The sequence below is a fragment of the Camponotus floridanus genome, unplaced genomic scaffold, assembly GCF_003227725.1.
Source record: "Camponotus floridanus strain SB8 unplaced genomic scaffold, Cflo_v7.5 scaffold31, whole genome shotgun sequence".
NCBI lineage: Eukaryota > Metazoa > Arthropoda > Insecta > Hymenoptera > Formicidae > Camponotus > Camponotus floridanus.
This window is the reverse complement of record NW_020229448.1, coordinates 453,449-475,039: the sequence shown is the minus strand read 5'-3', so window position 1 is coordinate 475,039 and position 21,591 is coordinate 453,449. Positions and strand designations below refer to the sequence as shown.

The window sequence follows — 21,591 nt, the reverse complement described above, 5'->3', positions numbered from 1 at the left end:
GACAACTGCAATAGACAATGGAACATCTTTCCCATTATTTTCCAGCGGGAATTCTCACGTCTTGCGACGTGTGATCTTCCTGAAGAGATCTGAAAAGGAAGTTCGAGGGTCAATGAAATGTAGATAATGTTGCATCAAGCTAGTCAATCTGTTTAACAATGTTGGAGATTCCTATTTTCTCGCGTCAAGTCTTTGTATCAAATGTAACATCTTTTACATGACATGCAAGAATTACGATGTACGTGATATATCCATTAATTTTCTTTTTTAATATGCGACGACTTAAGAAAAGTAAAGCAACTTTTATTTCTCTCTTGCACTAAATTACATCTTTTCTAAATATGAAAAAATAACAATATATGAAATATTTTTGTCAAACGTATAGTACTCGAGTGTTATTTCTTTTATGCTATTTTACTCGAAACGAAAATAAAAAACACGATTTCAAAATTCGCGATATAAAATCCCCTTTCACTACAGTACAATTGAAAGAGACTGACTTGCGTGATATGCATGCAAGTATATCCCGTACAAACGTACATTTAGATGCAGCAATGCTCAAATAGTCGTGACACTTTTTGGCGGAAGTCCAGCTTTACGAAATCGGCGAAAGTGATGATGATCGAACGTGGTTGGCAAATGTATGAAGAACAAATTCAAATAGCCGCAAAACGCGACTGTATTTCAAAACAACCGCACCTGTAATTTTCTAAAATCAAGATGAGAAAGTTTGTGCAATTTTCTGAATAATTTAACTGTAAATATAGTTTAGTATTATATATTGATAACATGTTATCACCAAAATATTATGTTTTGCGTTATGCACAGAGAAAAATATAGAATAATATTTAATACATCGGTTTAATATAACCTGCAAAAATGAAAAATCTTTTCTTAATTTGTTGTAGAATTTAAAATATCTTAATTATACTAATTTACATATATAATATATTACTTTTTTATATACAAATATATCAGAATAATATATCAGATAAATACATATTTATTACATTGCCCATTTTATATTATTCATTATTTATTGTTTTTATATTAAGTCTAAACATCATTTTTTTTTAAGCAAAGCGAGAAAGTTTCTGCATTGGAAAGTATTTAACATGCACGACAGATTCTAAGAAAATCTTTAAACTCACCTTTATTTAGTTACAGAATTGATGAAAGCATTTCAGAAAACGAAAATGTGTTAACTTGAGACCCAATTCGTGTAACACAAATTAACCTGATTGATATATACAAAATGTCTCGTTCTTATATTAGCACTTAATGTGCACATTCTTTTATAAAATTTAATTTGAAAATATTTTCTCTTTCTACGGAATAATCAATTTTTTTATCATTAATAGCTTTATTAATAATAAAACAACTAAATATACGAGAGTTTTTTCATATAAAAATTCAAATAATAAAATCAAGTAGACTTTATTTTCAGGGAATTTGAATTTAAGATTGAGTTATATAAAAACATGTAATATTAAAGACAAGCAAATCACAAAAAAATGACGATTTTTCTTGACATTTTTGTAGAAGAAAACTTGACTTCAAGAATATATTATAAAATAATCCAATATCAAATTTCTAAAAATACAAAATTTTAATATAAAAAAGATTATAACATATTTTTTATTTTTTATCTTAATCCAAATAACGCAAGTATGATTGAACTGTTAAAAAACAGCAGAATTCTCTTGTGAAAGAGATAATTATCAAAATGAAAATTATTAAATCTATATACATATATATATATACATAAATATATATATATATATATATATAGCTTATTTACAATTATATAAATTAGCTATATGAAATATTGATTTCCAAACAAAAGTTGTGATGACAACTTAGTGCAAATGCCATGCTGTCACAGTTTCTCCTATTTCTTGTTTTAGACTTATTGAACTACTTATAACTCGTAGAAATACACATGTTCGGATTATAAAATACATTTATCCGGTACACTGGCCACAATAATCACTTATGCACATACGTAGACTCAAAATAGTGAGTGAGTGAAAGAGAGAGAGAGAGAGAGAGAGAGAGAGAAAGAGAGAGAGGATTTACATTACGATTTGCATTAAATCTTATCAAGTAAGAAGTTTGTTGAAATGCAATCACGAAGAATTCTATAATAAAATAACTGTTCACAATCACTCATTTTTCACTAAATATTATCAATATTGTCTGCACATGCACAAATAATCTTTTTGAGCATTTTTCACAATTAATTCGTTATCGCCTGGCACGTGAGACCTATAAAATAAAAAAAAATTAAATTATTTTAAAACGTTTTACTGATCACAGTAAAAATTAAAGTATATATAATATCTCAACGATCAAAAAATGCAGGAAGATAGAAAATTGAAGAAAAGAGAGCCATAATTCTGTTTTAAAATACTCTTTAAATATAAGAACAATATAATCATAGATTATAATATAAAGTTATACAATATTTAAAATAAATAACTAATAAATAGTATAATAACTAATAAGTAAATAACTTTATAAAATAAAAAATAAATTAAAATAGGCAAATAAAATAATTTAGATAAAGAATATAATTATAAATTAAATATACGATATATAATTGTACATACCTTTGAGTGTCCAGCATACAACACAGGACTTTCAAGAGATTCACTGTCTTCGCTCTCGTGTTCATTCTCATCAAGCGTCGCAAATTCCTCGTGCTCCATAATGCCCCATAAAGGAACGCTCTCAGGACCCGTAGAAGCTACAGCCAAGTTGTTCACAGCCTGAGGTAACACTTGGTAGGCTTTCTCGATTAACTCGAACGTATTGGACTTATTCTTGGTTCTTTTCGTGTCCGTTTCTAAGACTTTCGAATTTCTGTCTGCTTCTTTCATCGCCTTTTCTTTCTTCTTATCGGCAGAATTTGATTTTGGAGTGGTTACGTTATATGGCAGAGGCGTCACCACATAAATACGTTCCTTATTCACCGGAGAAATATCCACGGAGAAGCCCTGCCATATAAGGTCGTCCTTTGTAGATGCGGTAGAAGCTTCAGTAGAACTTTCAGACTTTGAATTTTCAGTCATCTTAAACAGAAGGCAGCGAAAAAAGATAAGGCATTAATTCTTGATATCGATATGTTCATGAAATTTTAATCAATTACTTTTACTCGCTGTCCTTCCACATGCTCACTGGCCGAACCTTTGTAATCTAGATCATTGAAACTGAATCCGGCCAAAGTAAATGTTTTAACATTATCGTTGTAAGGACCAATTGCAGAATTAACAGATTCGGTGGTTGTCAGGTACTTATCAGGAATCTGTTTTGAAGGGAAAAGATACGGATTGACCGAACTAGATGATATTGTACTAGCAGTAGTACCCTTCGAATATTCCTAAATTGAACATAAAAAAGGATATTTATCACTATTCTATTATATGTATGCTAGGATTATCATTATAATTTATTATATTAATAATATTTGATATTGTCGAAAGAGTCTATCATCAAAATTACTTTTGCAATCTAAAATAAAATCCACCAGTTTATTCGCCCTACAGGATTTAAAAAATTGTACCTATTATTTTATCTTATCGATTCATAGAAATATTCATTAAAATAGTATGATATTTACCTGTATCGTCCAATTATCAATATTCTTTTGCAATTTATGTACGTCTATGGAGTTATTTACTTTAATACCGACTGGTTTCCTAATAATATTTCCCAATAATGTCGAAATATTCCAAATATACGAAGAGTTCGGAAGGCTAACTTTAACATTGCGTCTTGATTCCTCGATAAAATAGTCGTGATTGGACTCCCTCGTAAAATTCAGAGCCTTTCGCTCGTGATGTGAGTCGTGTGATGAATGGAACGGAAGTGGTGTGTATTGTGACGTGTAGGGAATAATAACTTGCACCTAAATTTAATTACAAAGAATTAGATTAATTATTAACAAGATTTTTTCAAGATGTGTTCTTCTATTCAATAATATCACCTGTTTATTCTTCTTCTTGTCGTTTAGTTTCGTTGATGTCTTATTCGCATCTTTCGGTTTAACATTAATATTTTCATTCAATGTTTCCTCCGCATCGTCAAAAATGTTCAATACAGGTTTCGCAGAGGGCCAATACTTTCTGCTCTCTGTATTTCTCGAAGTCGTTGATAAAACGCTCGGCCATAAATACCCAACCTGATCGGATGGCGGAATATAAGAAACATCTTGCCCCCGAAGAATCTTATTATCACGGAGACCTTCATTGGAGTCTTGTGTCGTAGTATCGTTGATCTTCGATTCTTCTGAAGGTGTTACAAACTTGATCGTCTGGAAATGATCCTCAGGAAAGTAAGATTCTGTTGCAGTAATGTCGTGATGTGTTCCATAAACTTCGTCATCATGTGTTAAAGTTGTCCCGGCAGCCTCGGTATTAGTGGAGTCTGTGAACGCGTTAGAGGTCGGCGGTATCGAGGACGAGTCCGTCCGACTTTCATCCTTGTCCGTGAAATCTAGCAACGGTGACTCCTCAAAATGTATTGAATCTTCACTCTTTGCGGAAGATCCATCTGTAACGCGCAAAGGCGCGCGAGAGTCTTCAGCAACGTTAGCGCTGGAGGACAAATCGTTGTATTGGTGCTCGAGATTGCCCGGTATTTGATCGAGACCGGAAATCCCGTAGCTGCCGGAAAGATTTTGATCGATGGAAACATCGGAATTGTCGAACGACGTTTGATGACTTATGGAATCGAATGAACTTTGAGTTGCGGTATTTTCAAATCTTTGCTGGTCTGGTATAAGATCTGAATGACCGTGAGATATCTGAGTGTCGCTAGGAGACAAATCGCCGTGCGCAACATAATTTTGAAGGTTAAAGTAGTCGAGCTCTCCATTGTTCGCGCCAGGATTGATATATTCTTGATGAATAACTCCTCGATCAGAATTTGAAGGATGTGAGTAAACGGATGCTCCACTGTTAAAATTGAATTCTGCACCCGGGAAAGAGCCATTTCCCGTGGACAGAACATTTTCAAAAACAGGTGATGATGATGCTGGTGGGGCGTCAAGATATTCCGAGTTACTATTGGAGACGGCTTCCACAGAATAATTGAAAAGTTCCGCCTTGTAGAGAGGCGGTATTGCTCCAGGATACAGATGTGGATTTGGCAGCGGGTTAATGAAAGATCCTTCTTCACCGGGCAATGGTGGCGCCAAACTAAAATCCGTAGCTCTAACTTCTTGAGAAGCAGCTCTAACTTCTTGAGAAGCGGCATGATAAGCGTCGTGAGGTGTTTCGTGGTTTCTGGGTGGCAGATATCGGCCATCCAATGATGGCGGTGGTGGCGGGGCGAAGGAAGCAGCTCCCGAATGAGAAAATTCACCGTGCTGTATCGGAATCCAGGGTTCTTTGTTGCAAGGATTGCAGTTTTTGGCTTTGTTCGCGGGAGGATATTCCGAATAAGAAGCTGGAGGAGGAGGTGGTTTGTCGTAAGTCGTAGGAGAGGGACCGCCATAGATCTCCGCTGGAGCTGAAGGAGGTACAAACTTCGGCGATACGGAGGATAACTTCGGAGGATACGGAGTTTCCGTATACGGTGGAGGAGGTGGTGGAGGTAACAGTGTTTCTGAAAAAGCGAAGGGATTCAACCAATTCATGAACTGCGAAAAGTATCCTGATCCCTCGGTTGGTGGAGGGGTAACCAACCTTGCGACTCTACCAGGTGGATGAAGTCTCGGCGGTGGTGGTGGAACAAGATATTCGCTCAAATTGATTCTGCGAATGCGTCGAATGTTGTTAGGGCCACCCCGGCCATTCCTGATGATAGAGGCCGCGCTGATTGCGCAAATCACTAGCAGTAAGAATGGCAAGGCCTGGAATATCAAATTAATGCTTCACAACAAGAGGACCAAGAGGGATTTATTAAAAATAGTAATTTTATTTAAAATAAAAAATAATATTGTGTAAAAAAAGAGAGAAAGAATCTGCAAATTATTCGCATATATTTTGCTATAACTAATTTTAGAAACAATCGTTTAGTTGTTAAAATCGATACATAAGTATTGCTTTTCTCTTTATTCTTTTCTCGATATTCTAGATATTATTTGACCGACGAATGGCTTTTATGTATTATATTATTATATACACTTTCCGCAACAATCAATGACACGATGGTGGAATAAACGTGCGATAGAATAAACCAGGTCGCATCATGGGAATCGTTCTACCGAGAATTATGTATGCCGTGCTCGAAACTCGTCTTCTCCCTTGTTATTTTAGAATGGAGTCCTCGTTGGACTTGGTTTCCCTCTCTTTAGTCCTGGATGCAGCTGATTACCCCGTTTTACGCTTGCTACATGTAATTCATACAAGAAACGAACAGCATTACTGCGCCACAAAAATCATTACGCGAAACGACTAAGACAATTGGTGGCAGCTGCGTTTGAAATGTTTTTCAAACTGCTGCAAATACATACGCTCGTCAATAATTTTCAATAATTTTTCACACTTGTTTAGCGTTATTAGATTTTGCCCGACGTACCTGGTTAATTTCAAAATTGGCTTTCTAAGTGAGTGAAAAGCACTCGTAAATGTCGTTCGAGATTCCGAGGCTCTTCGACCTATTTAACCGACATAGAACCTGGCAATCATCGTTTTCTTGAGGAGATTCTAAGCCAGCCAGTCATTACCGATGGCACAAGAGGTCATAAGGCATATAGAATGCAATGTGAGGTCGAGAATGTGCCACGGATTCAATTCCGTAGAATTGCTTCATATGAGTTTCTTTCGTCTATTCACTTACTCGGTTATATGTGTATGAAATTATTATCTAATGTGTACGTCAATAATTACAGACAAGATATTTCCAATATATTTTTAAATATAATTTTAAATATAAATTTAATCAGTTTTTTTAGAAATAATTATAATTATTTATCGTAATGGATTTATTTCGAAACACTATAGCTTCTGGAATATTGGTGTTCTGATGAATTACTCCTTTAATTAAATCCTTAAAGTCTAATCAGAAATTGCTCATAAGCATAATTAAAAAAATGTTATACAATTATTTCAACGAAATAAAGAATGTAGGACTAAAACGCTACAAAAATAATAATATGAATGATAATATAAATGATAAAGTTCGATGTGCGCGAATTATTCTCTCTCGGGAATAGCAATAAGTGGAGAATTGGTGCAAGGAAACCTTTGTCGCGGAAGACCGCGAGGAAAACGAATGAAATGTCGAAGAAAGGCCGGGAATATGTCGCGATTCGCAGCACCCACTAGCACAGTGCTGAGATTCTCTCACGTGAATTAAATGCAGGAGCTCCACGTGCTAGTTCTTCCCGAGTCCGCGCTTCTTGTGAGAGAGAACGAGAGTAGTCGCGGATGACCGTGTTTGTTCCCGCGAACCGGAAGCCGCATAGGAAAGTGAAAAAACGAAAAAAAGGGAGGCACACACGCGCCTCTAATAACGCGTTACGATGCAGACGAGCGTTATGCAAATTACTTCCGACGAGAGCGCATCTTCTGTCTGTAACACGTTATTCGCGATGTATCGCGTAGATGGTTGCGTTTACAGGTGTTCGACGTAAAATGACTGCTAAATTGATGACTGTAACATTCAAATCAAAATTATTATACACTTCTCGTGAAGAACGAGAAACTTTATGCAATAAAAAAAATGTTCTTCAAAGTTTGCTGTATATCGACGTGATTAGATATTTTTTATTTAATTCATAAATCTTCTGTACATCTATTCGTTTCTTTATGTATGTTTTTTTAATATAATAGTGTAGGTCTAGCAGAGTGAAATGATGTTGTGCTGTTTTCTAGGAGAATCGTTAATGAGAGAAGTCAGTGGGCTACAGATACCCGGCAGGTATTAATCAAGCATGGATTGAGAATAATAGTGACTCCGCACTCTTAAGTCAAGGATGGAATCAAGGATAGAAGAACAGGTCAAAATCTACTAGGAAGCGGATAGATCCGATTTCTCGGCTAGCGATCGTCGAGAGAACATCTGGAGAGCATCGATTTGGCACACAGGTTCCACGATCGTATCGAACGTACAGCTAATACATCGATTCTTTTCTCCGGCCGTCACGTTTGGTTGTAAGATTATGATTCCATTTGGCTGCTGCATTATATCGATTTTGATCGCAATATTGCGGGGTCTCGACATGATGCGAGATGAGAAAATACGATACGAATGCGTTTGCAGCAGCGTAACTACGACATTGAAAATCAACCATGCATCTTGATGCATCTTATAACTTTCGCTCTCAAAAGTAAGTTCTGGCAAGCTTCTTGGCTAATGGAATTGATGAGACGATAAGATGAAAAATAAATATGCAAATCAAATTAAAATCAAAATAAAATTACATAAAATTACATTAAATTGCGCTTTTGTCAAAAGAATTTAAAAGAATTTCTTTACGTCTCAATTTATTAATTACTTCTGATACAAAAGACAATCGTTTATGTATCAATAAATAAATGTACAAACAAAATTGTCATAATTGTACTTAATTAACGCATAATAACATGGTATTAAAGAATAAATACTACAGATTCTAACAAACGTCGATTTGAAAAAAAAAAAGATGCGAGGATGCAATCGCGTGGAGGTTGCATTCGCGCGCTTTCTCATTAAGAGCGTCTCACGATGCCGCAGAAATTCATTATTGAAACGACCATTTATTAAAATTGATTACGCCACTGCGCTCATGAACCCGTCGCCGATGTCGTGGATGTAGCGACCGCTCACACTCATACGACGAGTAATGTAGGTAAGTGGGCTGTGGGTATTACGAGAGTCGAGACCTACAACGCGAGAGAAGACGATGTAACGCGCTCGTGCGCACCTGTAATCCGTGCGTATACATACATATGCGTAGGTGCGTGTCCCACGTGAGACGAACGTGCACGTTTATCGGGAAATGAATATCAACGTTAATCGAGTCGAACCGTTAATGAGGCCAATAATGAGGCTGCGCTCTCTCTCTCTCTCTCTCTCTCCCTCTCTCTCTCTCTCTCTCTCTCTCTCTCTCTCTCTCTCTCTCTCTCTCTCTTTCTCTCTCTCTCTCTCTCTCTCTCTCTCTCTCTCTCTCTCTCTCTCTCTCTCTCTCTCTCTCTCTCTCTCTCTCTCTCTTGCTTGGAATAACGTCGCCCAAAATGAAACCGTCATCACGTTTATGAGAAATCCTCACCAGGTATCTCCGTGAAATCGAGATCGTTTCATCGACGAGATCGATATTCGAAGGCTGAAACTTTCGATGTTGTCCGAGGACCTCGTCGCGCTCATCTGCGCGAACTTTCTTTAGCACAGCACGATTACGCAGTTAAATTACTTTATGAAGAAAATACGTACATAAGAAGATTTATGTACCTCTAGAATATCTCAGAGTACGTTTTTCCTGCGAAATAATTTTTAAACTAATATATATACAACGCGCAACAAGACTAAAAAGATAAAGATATTGTGCTGTCACTTTTCAAGACAGAGTTTAACTTCTCTTTAAGCCACGTCCCGTGGGAATAGTCGAGAGAAAATCGGAAGACGTCGGCGATCTTGTGGAAAAGACGAGCCCTAACGGTTCTTCAACGGCGCGGAAGACAATTACAAGAGCGTCGAGACAGAGAGAGTTAACTATCGTATTTACATCGCGAGCTCTGCTCCAGTTCGACGAGTGTCGGTAGAATATGACATTTGCATCTTTTCGTCTCTCATATGATTTTATAAAAAAACGGAAATAACTTAATGTTTTATTATAATTAATTAAAATTATCAATTTGGAGAAAAAAATATTATTTCCAATAAATTATCGTCTTGTTTGCAAAATAGACTGTAAATATATCTCAGTTTATTATCACGCGAACTTTCTTATTTTAGAAAATTTAATTGCATAAATATTTAATAAAAAATACAAAAACCTAACAAATGTATAAGATCACTTTAGAAAATTATTGGCAACAAAAGAATGTGACCAACAAACGAAAGAAGACTTCACCTTTCTTTTGTCAATGCAAAGATTTCTGTTAGTCTTGACTTATTTGCCATGCTCATTTAAACGATTTGTGAAGTAAATATTACAATATCCGCGGTACACCTATCTCGATTTTTAATATTGACAGACAGTAACAAATTTTTCACATGCAAATAAAATACCAAACAACTGGAATGTTATGCATAATTGAAATATAAAAATAGTTTCGTATTTGCTTAGATGTCGCATAAATCGTAAAAATCAATAATAAGACACTTTGCTAAAGTTGCATCAACAAAATACATGCAAATGAAAAGTAAGTTTAAATTCTTTCCTTAAGGGATCTCTTGTTTAAGCTAAAATTTATCCGATAAGAAATAATGCTTTGTTTACATTTTCCGCTAATTTTGAAATAATAATTTTATATAATTATATTTAATAAATATATATATCTCACACGTAATCACGAAATAATCACATTTCCGTACACGTTTTTGGAAATCGAGACTAGATAAAACGGACAAACGGAAAGCGACAGATTTAGGTCGTCCAAAAGAGTTTCCCTCTTCGATTGGCGCTGTGCCAAACAGCTTGATCGTTCGCCTCGAAAGCGGCATACGTCTTCGTCGTGCGGCGTACGTCTCCGACGCGCACAATTCGCAGTGTGCATAAATCAGCCGTGACTCTCGAGACACAACACTGGCCGTGCATTAACATACTACTTCGCTCTCCTGATTAATTATAGAACGTGACTCTCTGAGATGATTTCCGCCGATTTATGAAATCGAATTAATTCGCCTAAAGAAATCAATTTCGATTAGGATTAGAGAAAACCTGTGACCAATGCCAATTATTTATAATAAGTAAAATTTATTTACAATGTACGCAGAATTTTTTCCCGCTTTCCTACTGCATTATTGCTCGACAATAAATATTTTGTATCTACATATTTTAAAAATAATTTTTTATTGTTTTTTTTATAATTTTTCGTATCTTCCGACAAAAATATTCGTATTATAAATCCCAACATAAATCAATTATACGGAATATATGCGCGAATATTAGAGCTAAAATCGGTGAAACAATATTTGAAATAAATGCAGAGTCCGCATTTATTTTTCATCCATATGCAATATTAATTATACTCGAAAGCGGTACACGGTCTTTTCTATATCGTCAAAGCTCCCATGACTCTCGGTATATTATAATCGTGCAATCTACACGATTCGCCTCGTTATCGATATCGCATAGTAGACTTATGACACATATTAAAATAATCCATCATTAAATTGCTACACTAAAGTGACCTAGAAACGTGAACAGTAATTTGCATTTTAGTCAAAAATTATATTTTATAGCACTAAAAAATTTAATGCTACAAATAATATGTCTTATAACGAATATTCTACATATTACTAGTCCTAAAATTGCACTGCAGAACATTTTTATTATATAAAATAAAAGTATCAGACTATTTAAAAATTTTTAAGATTTGATACAATTCATTTTTTAACTAATAATAATAAATGCAAGCGAATTAATGATTCATAACAATTTGCAGCTAATTATTTAAATTTGATCTAACAACAATATCAACTCAACAAATGCTTATTGAACACCGGCAATAATTTTAATGATTTTTTAGCGATAGTATTACTCACTCTTCGAGCATCCATTTCTCCCACAGTCAGGAACTTCTTGTCAAGAACATGTCACAGTTTGCACGTAAAACCAAAATCACACTCTTCGTCCTGAATCTTTTTCTTGAGAGCAAATCGGATCCTTAACTCTCAATCTTATGACATTGTCACGACGTGTAATACGCGACCGACAGACACGGTAACTCGATTCTGTTCCTCGTCGCGAGAAGGTGAAGGTTGAAGTGGAAGGACGCAGGACCCTGAAATGCGGCACGACCACGCGTGGGAAGGGAGATGGCAAAAAATGAAAAGGAAGGATGCGCTCTTGATCAGGGTCAAAGAGAGAGTCCATTGAAGCTTCTTCGGTCCAAGTCACTTATATACATTTGCGCTTCTCTCCTTCCTACCTGACACCTCTCTCTCCTTCCCACCTTGCACCTTTCCCTTGCTCCAAAAGGATCCTTCCGTACGCAACCAATCCCTTTTTCTTTCTGTCAGGCCACAACTGCATCTACGGAAAAGCGAAGAATTTTTCGACCTGCAGGATTTTCCTATTTCTGACAAAATTCCCTCGATTATGCTCATAATAAGTATTGAAGACCTGGAATCGGAGATCCTGGAGTCGAGTTGGAATGTCAAAACCATGATTTCTTTATTGGAATAATAATAACTGGTTTCAGTTTTATATAATGTGTAATATTTTCTGACATATAACAAAAAATATATATTATTAACTTTTTGATATATGTTTAATATAAAAAAATGTAATATATTAAATTACATATTGCAAATAATTATAGAGATTAGAGACTACTAACAAGATGTAAAATAAATAAATGTTTGATATGAGAAAATGAAATACGTAGAATGATGACTTATTTTTATCCGATGATTTCATAGAGGATATGCACATAATCGACATATAAAGCGAACACGTATAGAAACGTGCAATATAATAACGCCAGGACGTTAAACCCAATGCGCGACTTTCTCGCCGCTTTCTGGCGATTTTGTATTCCGTAGATTCACCCTCGATTTCCTCGTTGTAAGGCCATCGCGTTAAAAACGGCGCATTCTAAATCGTCCAACGTTTCACCTGAAAAGAAGCGTCGGGGATGTCCCAGTATTGTCTTGATTTTAAATGACATTGGACACACAATGTTATATTTCAATTGCATCGCATTAATGTGACTGTATTAATTTATAATCGAGAAGAGAAAGAAAGGAAAAGGAGAGAGATACATAATATATGATATAGTAAATAAATTATTATACTTAATTAGAACATAATAAAATTAAAGTTTAAGTGATAAATAAGAGGGGAAAAATATTGAAGAAAATTAGTCGGAGATCCATCTATAAAATTTAGATTGGAATTTCGAGTACAGGCAAAATTTTATGCGGCAAAATCTATACCAAGGTCTTCTCATTTTATCTGTATACTAAGATTACGTAAATATACTGCTTGATAAACCTGATAAACGAATGACAGTACAATTAAACTATAAATCTCTTTCGTTAGCGACATTATAAATTGAATCTCAGTCGCATCGAATCGACACGACATGACAAAATGATGGAACGTTTATCAATCGTTATCTTTCTGAGTCTTGTGTGCTTCAGCCTGGTCAAAGTCGCTGGGACTCAAAACACGACGAACTCTACCTGCACCGAGATAGGAGCCTTCGAGATCGACGACGGAACATGTAAAAATTATTACATATGCATAGACAACGGCGCGACCCTGGTGCCGGTGATGCTGTCGTGCGCCAGTTCTGCCCTATTCGATCCTAATCAAGGTAGATGCGTGCCCGGAAATACAACTACGTGCCAGCAAACACCACAATACGGTTGCCTTCGCTATGGTAGATTCCCGATACAGGACGCGAGCTGTAAGATGTATTACCTGTGTTATTGGAATGGCAGCGGTTATGCCATGATGAGTAACCTCTCGTGCCCAAACACGCTAGTGTTCAACCCAATGTCGGAGAAGTGCGTACCACCACAGACATATTTATGCTCAGAAACACAAACGTAATCAAATTCCATAAATATATCGCATGAATTTGATTGCAATCTGTGTAAAAGATTTAATGTTGAAAATCGAAAAATCGATGTATCATTATGTAACAATATTATGTAACACTTGTTGAATAATTTAAGTAGAAATAAATAATTGCTGTAAAATAATATTTTTAATTAATTAAAGTAACAAATATGTATGTACTTATCGTACATCAGAGATGAAGAAGGTGGTGAAAAAAAAATTATGTGTGTGTGTAAGATATGTAAGAAATATTACACGGAATAATAATACATTTAACGCGAAAAGGAGATCAAGGTGAATATGCGGCGCGTGATATAATTATCTATAATTACAAATCACAAACATATTTGCGGCATAAAAAGATTGTTATAGACTGATGGAAAAAATGACAAATGAACTTTTGACTATCAAATGCTTAACAGGCATACTTATCACCTGCAGTATTATTTTCAACTTAATGGAAACGATAAAAGTACGTAACAATTCCTCGTTAGTACAATCCATTATAGGCGCGATTCGGTCAATGCGATTGTGCAATTGTTGTTCGCGATTAATTATTTCCGACCGCGTTATAAACGTGCACGCTATAATCATTCGTGCGATAATCAGGTGCGCTTAATAGTTTAAAGATTATTAAACGTTGTAAATATTTGCTTCTTCCACACTACGAAAAAGTCAGATAAATTGATTAATTAAATTCATATATTGTTAAAAAAAGGGAATCGTTGAAAATTATATCGATAAAAATACGTGAAAAAAATACATAAATGTATAAATAAGTAGAATAATATTCTTATTAATTTCTGTATCAATAATTACATTTTTCTTTTTTTATAATCTTAATTACATATTATATTTTTTTATAAATTTGTGTAGGTACATTTGTCGTAAATAAAAAGCATATAATTTCATCTGCCGCGTTTTGAAAGTCGAATGTAGATTACAAAACCTTTATAAATTTATATGATTAAATTAATAAGGATCATTGAAATTTATATACACACAATATAATTTCAATCTTTTTGAAATTACCTTTTATGTGATATTAGATTTGCTAAAGCAGAAAAATAAAACTTGAACTTGCCAAATATCTAATCTATTCAAGAGAAGATTTTGTACAGTGTGACTTCGGTGAAACTTCTAAGATTGCCACCCATCGGCGCCTCTCTGATCCTTTCGTTTGACCAATATCCGACCTCCTCTTCAACCGCTCGTCTTATCCTCGAGTGAATCCTGTCATCCTTGCGATCTGCTATGATACCTGGCAGATTTGTTTGGTCTGTCTTGTTAGTATTGACGAAAGTCAGGTTATTTTGTGTAAATTCCGATACCACGTGTTGCAACCCGACCGAAACATCTTCTTGTATCCCTGGTAATGTCTGTCGCACGACTTCTATCTTTGTCTCGTTGCCGATGTTTTCTTTTATCGAAGGCACTGTGTTTAAAATTATCTCTGTAGTTGTATCGTTTCCATTTTCTGTACGTACAGTGTCGCTCGTCTCCTCTTCAGGATTGTTTGTCGTTGTAGAAAGCTCTATGCTCTCCTGCGTCGCATTAACATTCTGATATTCCAAAGTAGTTAAATTAGTATCGTTATCAGTATCTCTTAAAAATACAGCTACACTGTCATTTTCTTCTTTAGCTATATTTCTTTCATTCTCTATATATACAGCGTTACTCGTCTCATTTTCAATATTTTCATTATTTATCGTCGTGGAAGGATGTATAGCCTCCTTTGTCGAAGGATATTCTGAAGCGTTACAGGGACTAACCGTAATCGACAATTTTTCGGATTCAATAAGATTTCTTCTAACAATATCGAATCCACCTAAATCTTCTATTTTATCATCAAGACTTCTGCGTTTTCGTCTTCGAGACGATACTTCGTTCTCTTGATCGTTGTCTTGATCAAGGATACTGGAATCTTCGGAATACTGGACGTCTTCGTTTTCCTGTTCAGAAGTGGGTTGGTTTGAAATTAAATCTTGACCGGCAGAAGGATTCGTAAATTCCAAATCTTTGTGGTTATCACCAATGGCTTCATTCAATTGCGTAATGTTCGATCTAATGTCGAATCTCTTTGTCAAGCTGTTCAAGCTGGTACAATTTAACAACGCATTCAAAGTTTCTCTGTTGACAGATTCGTTCAAAAATTTCAATTGCTCCAGCAAATCAGAATGACGTTGTGCCGAATTCTCATTGAATGACAAGTGCTTTTCAACCTCGACTAAATTATGCTTCTTCTCTTTTTCATCGATATGTTCCAGAACAACCTTCACTTTCAGAGTTAGTTTGTGATGCGGCATACTTCTTCTTGTCGTACTTCTTCGAGTGACAACGTTATCGATGGTCGTTGAATAGTTCTCAACCTCCTGAGAAGATAAGGTCGCGATAGTTGTGTGAATTTCGATCGTTGATTTGTTAGATAAGTCAATTACAAACGATTGATTTTTTGTTGACGGAAGAATCGTGTTTGATTCTTCGGTTTCCTCCGTCGAACATATCCCTGATTCGCAAGATTTGACGATTTCACTGCCGCATTCAGATTCATTGCAAGATTCCGGACTTCTGACAGATGCGCATTCCTCAGAGTTCTCGCACGAGAAATCAATAATCTCGTTGCTTGTCGTCGATGACGAAGTTGTCTGCTTGATCTCCGTAAACGACTCAGTGATTCCACCTTCAGTGGAAATTGATGGTTCAGTTAGCTTGTTTAAGACACTGCTCAATCTTTCCTTTTCTTTCACAGATTCGGTGAATCTGTACGGTGATTCCGTGATTGTCACACCTTGCGTAGTCTCTTTTGAAGTTATACTTGAAGACGGAACATGGTCTATCGTATTTAATTTTTCGCTCGACAACTCGATAGAAGTAGCCTCTTCTTCGGGTGTCAAATGTTTTTCCTCCTCCTTTTCCGTTTTGCTACTTGTAATACCTATTTCTGGAGTGCTGAAAACGATATTTTCAGGAGTTGTAACAAATAACTCTTCCTCTTCTTCAGAAGAAGATGTTGATGATTCTTTTTCAGTTGAAATCGGTATAAATTCTTCCGTTGTGCCTGATTCGATGGACGCTTCTTTCGAAGATGAAGGCTGTGTAATATTCTTTTGCTTACATAATGGATCTGACGAGTCCTCTTCGCAGCTTAAGATGTCTTTCTTCGTAATAAGTAATGTGGGCAAGATCGTAGTCGTAAATATTTCTGCACTAGGTAATACGGATGGCTGAATCGTGATGCTGGTAGATATATTATCTTCGGTTTCGCCGCCAGTTTCTTTTGATTCAGTGGTCTTCTCTTCGCTTATGATTTCAATACTACTTTTTGAAATGTCATTAGATTTTGTAGTCGCTTCACAAGTGCCGCTTTCGGCATTTTCACAGGATTCAGTAGTAACATCAGTAGGTTTGCTACTCTTTTTATCTTCCGCGGAACTTTCCGTGCAAGGTTCCTCAATTGACTTTATTTTGGGACTAATTTTGATTTCCACTCTTTTCTTCGGGTTTTTCGGATTTTCGCCGTCATTCCACTCTATGACGTTCTTAGTGACCACCGGACCGACTCCACATTTCACCTTTTTATGTTGCCAGACAAGAACATCACCAACATGACTAATTGAAGTGAAATTGACAACCTTGCTGACCTTGGTGTCCTCGTCTATAATCTCGAACAGAGCCGTCTTACCAATCTCACTGTCATCCGCGGTTAATTCACCTTCAAACTTTTTGCATTCGAGATAGTTATCCGGTATAGTTACCGAATTCTCGAAGGAGATCGTGTACTCGCGGATTACCAGCCTCTTCAGCGGTCGAACGGTTTTGTTTTCTTTGATTGTCGTAGTCTCGATCCAACATAAAGTAATGTCCTCGTCCTCGTGAACGCTGCTGCTCGTTTTAATCTTGGAATTATTGCCAACTACATGTTTAAACTCCTTGTCGATGGTTATACGATTCGTTAAATTCGCGACGAAGCTACTCGAATACCTCTGATTCTCCTTCTTACCTCTCGAACAATTCGCCGATTGTTTTTCCTCGTAAATATTCTCTAGCGGTTTATGGTAAGGACGATAAAACAATGGAACCTTCTTCTTAGGAGCGTTTTGTTTATTTTCTTCATATTTATTTTTAGGACGACTGAAGATATTCAGATTCACGTTTTCATTCCTTATTATGCTGTGCAAAAAAATGAAAAATCAAATCATTGATAACACGAATATCAGCAGATTTTATTTTAATAAATTAATTAATATATTTTTTAGACTCATTTTTCTTTGTCGCATTATTTCCTATTATACCCTAATATTAGTTTATATTGTACGCTTTATTATAAAGATTTATTTTATAAAAGATTATACTTATGAATTGTGTTGTCGCTATTGTCATCAGATGAAGAATCCGATAAGTCTCCCGCTTTTCTCAGTGTACGAGATTGCGCAGTAATATCATAATGTTGGGAATCTATTTTTTTATCTTTGAATGCATGCCGCATCTGAGGATTTACATACAAGAAAAAAGATTAATGATAAGATTGAAAAAAATATGGAAAAAATAATTTAAATATAAATACTTATATATGCGTACTATTGCAGATTTTATTAATGCATAATTTTATTGCAATTACAATTAAGCGTGATTGATAGCGAAAAATTTATAGTAGTGTTTAATTAAGCATTACTTAATAAAAATCATAATCATAGAAAAAAACATGATATAGGAAAAGTAGAAACTTCTGCGTTCATCCACAAAATTATGAAAAGATAGAAAAGTATAAATATATCGATGACAAAAAAAATAAAAAAAATAAAAATAAAAAATATAAAAAATACATATATATATATATATATATATATATATACATATATGTTCAAAAAACTTAAGACGTACTATAAATGTATATTAATATATATATATAGAACAAAGAAAAAATTTATTAGAATAAAAAAATAATTACATAAACATGATATATACAAATAAATATGAATGTAAAAATATATGCATTAATTAGTCTACATACTCGACTCGCATCCGAAGAACGAGAGGCAAATGGAATTGCAGCATTATGTCTAAACCAACAGCATACCTATTTTAATTAACAAATATAATATTTCGTCGACAAATTACCATCGAAAACATTATAAATATTTTGTAATGTTAACAATGTAAATTTAATCAAGTAATACAAATTTGTATAAACAAATATACAATACAATTTCTCGAAATATATGTGGAATATGAAGGTTTTCGTGAAGATACTCAATATCACCTGGTGACGCGATCGTGTAAATAATTTAATTTAAAAAATGTCAGTTTCACACAATCGATTCGATCCATCTATGCAAGTCTGATATCGCGAGAATAACTAATCAAATAACTGCATAGTATGCCAACACGAAAGTGAGAATGATCGAGGAATAAAATATATATATGATAAAACGACAATATTCACAGAAACTAAGAAAAAATATAGTTGTGAGCTTTTCTATCACATTTGATGTATTTTTTTGTGATTTTAATAAAGTAAAGTAATTAACTTATATAATAATAATAACAATAATTAGTTTATTCGAAGTAAAGAGAAAAATCTATTGAACCTAATATTTAATCAAACTTTTTCTTATTTTACATTATATATTGCACATCTTTTGTATATTCAACCATTTTATAAAAAAAGGACATTTTTCACAAAATATAAAATTTTTGTAAAAGTATGTTTTATAAAATGTAAACTTTTTTTAAAAAGTAAAATTTATGAAATAAATATGAATCTCATACATAAGTCACTATCATCTTTTAATATATTCTGAGTTTAAACGAAACGTTGAAAATTTTATTATATTAATTTTTATAAATTCAATACTTTTGCTTATATAAAATAAAAAATAAACAATTTTAAATTTATATTAACACTTTCAGATAGATTACATAAATTTGAAAAAGAAGAAAATAACTTACCACGAGAACGAAAGATAATGAATAAGGTGCGCGAATCAACATCTCCACCAAAATCTTTCACTTCTCCGTTCGTTTCAAATCTTCTTATCTCGATCAACCTACATCCAATATCAAATCAAAACTTTGTAATTTCATCAAGAAAATTTCTAATTCTTCACTCTTTACGCGCTATATCTATCTAATAATAAATATTAAATAATCAATCAATCAAATATTTAACTTTTAACTTTAAAAAATAATCACCAACAATCGGGTCACGATTTCCAAGAAAATTGGACCGCTACTTTTCTTTTGATATTGAATGATCGAATGATGATATGTTGACGGCAACACTCATCTAATATTGATTCAGATTCTGTTGCTCTCGAATGCCAACTCGATTGAATCTAGCACCTTCGGTAAATGCATAAGCTACCATCCCCACCTATTGTCCTACCAATCCCGCTCCAATTTTAAGCGTCCGATTCAACTAAATCTTCCAGAGTTGTTATCAGCAATGGTAACATCTCGTTTCTTTCTTCTTGATATTGTTTCCAATATGTTCTTTACCTCGTGCCGACGATCGATTGATCAGTTAAAATTTATCTTACCGCCAAAGCATCCTAAGTAAAAATTATTTGCCATCGCAAAAATAATTACTTCATCAAAAGACTTTAAATGATGAAGTAACGACAAGCATTTTGCGTGTTTAAACTAATCAAATACTTAATAAAATTTAATTTTTATAAATAAACAATTTTAAATTTGCTAATAAAATTTTCGAATATAATTAATAAAAATGAAAAAACTCTCTATCTATTATTTTTATACCTCTCACGCAATAATATTTTATAAACAAGTACTTATATTTTCGAATTTTTATTCAAACACAAGATTTATATTATTATTAAAAATTAAATCAAAATTTTACATTATTATGATATACATTATGTATAAAAACCCTTTTTTTTATTTTACAGATAATATATAAAATTTAAAGAGAGATTATATAAATTAGATTATATAAATTATATAGAGGCATATATCGCGTATGATTTCTTTTGGTTTATGACGAAGATTCTACATCTGGTTATACACCCATTTTAGTTTAACAGGCAATCGATAATTGACCATGAAACATTTAATTTAAAAGTCTTCGTTCGTTATGCACAATAAAACTCTGTCGCTTTGTTCGTCTCTGACAAGAAGAACAATTTGCTGGTGACATTTAATAAATTGCAATTTTAATTAATTGCAGTTCTTGCGTCTTTGGATTATGAAAAGAATAAACTCAATCTAAATAACATTTAATTATACCTTATAAAGTTTAACTGTTTCTTCTATAATTATGTCTATTTTATACAAAAAATTTTTTAAGAAAATATTTTTTGCATTGCAAAAATATTTAAAAAATCTCTAACAAGAAAAAATAAATCATTTACTGATGAAATCAATTTTTATTTGATAGAACATAAAGTCGTTCAGCAAATAACATCAATTAATATTTGCGTGTGGGAAAATCAAGAATACTTTTCTTCCAATGATTATTAGTGTTTGTTCCTTCTTTTTTTCACATTGCTATCCATAAGTCATGACGACACAATCACTCGTTAAACGTATGTTATGCGACTTCGCGGTCACCTATTGTGTACTGATAGAAGTAATGTCAAATTGCATTGTACAATTTTCTTTGTCTCTCGCTGGACGTTTTATTGCTATTCACGCCAAGATGCAATAATTTATAGTTCCTCGTACATGAGTGTTGTAATTTAAACGCTCCGCTGATGCCATCGTTTCCGATTTTACAAAGTCGTTTCGTCTTGTAATACATTTCCCTATGACAACAAAATTAAACAAGTACGCTCTTTAAAGATTGGCAAATAAAAATCAATTCTTTCTGTATTTACATTTTTTGAAAAATGTTTAAACCTTTGTGGAAATTATTATATATGAAAAAATGTGTGAAAAAATAAATTTTATTTCAGTAATTAAAGCAATAA

The 21,591-nt window shown here is 34.0% G+C and overlaps 3 protein-coding genes across 4 annotated transcripts; 1 reads left to right on the top strand and 2 right to left on the bottom strand.

Annotated features, from left to right (window-relative positions):
* Window positions 1–1,824: 1,824 nt before the first annotated feature.
* LOC105252383 lies at window positions 1,825–12,085 on the bottom strand. Its single transcript, XM_011259733.2, has 6 exons — window positions 11,638–12,085; window positions 3,989–5,857; window positions 3,623–3,910; window positions 3,152–3,382; window positions 2,613–3,074; window positions 1,825–2,268 (listed from the first exon to the last, which is right to left on the bottom strand). The coding sequence occupies exons 1-6, from the start codon at window positions 11,650–11,652 to the stop codon at window positions 2,248–2,250; spliced, it is 2,886 nt and encodes a 961-aa protein (XP_011258035.1). The 5' UTR covers window positions 11,653–12,085; the 3' UTR covers window positions 1,825–2,247.
* Window positions 12,086–13,164: 1,079 nt separating this feature from the next.
* On the top strand, window positions 13,165–13,754 carry LOC105252382 (peritrophin-48-like). Its single transcript, XM_011259732.3, has one exon. It carries the CDS (start codon window positions 13,190–13,192, stop codon window positions 13,652–13,654), a length of 465 nt encoding a protein of 154 aa, XP_011258034.1. The 5' UTR covers window positions 13,165–13,189; the 3' UTR covers window positions 13,655–13,754.
* Window positions 13,755–14,550: 796 nt separating this feature from the next.
* On the bottom strand, window positions 14,551–20,038 carry LOC105252381. 2 transcript variants are annotated; one of them, XM_011259730.3, is made up of 5 exons: window positions 19,856–20,038; window positions 19,613–19,710; window positions 18,675–18,740; window positions 18,016–18,149; window positions 14,551–17,833 (listed from the first exon to the last, which is right to left on the bottom strand). In XM_011259730.3, exons 2-5 carry the CDS (start codon window positions 19,652–19,654, stop codon window positions 14,764–14,766), a joined length of 3,312 nt encoding a protein of 1,103 aa, XP_011258032.1. In that variant the 5' UTR covers window positions 19,655–19,710; window positions 19,856–20,038; the 3' UTR covers window positions 14,551–14,763. The 2 variants fall into 2 exon arrangements, with proteins under 2 accessions (XP_011258032.1, XP_025266156.1); XM_025410371.1 differs by having other exon boundaries at window positions 19,860–20,032.
* Window positions 20,039–21,591: the final 1,553 nt, after the last annotated feature.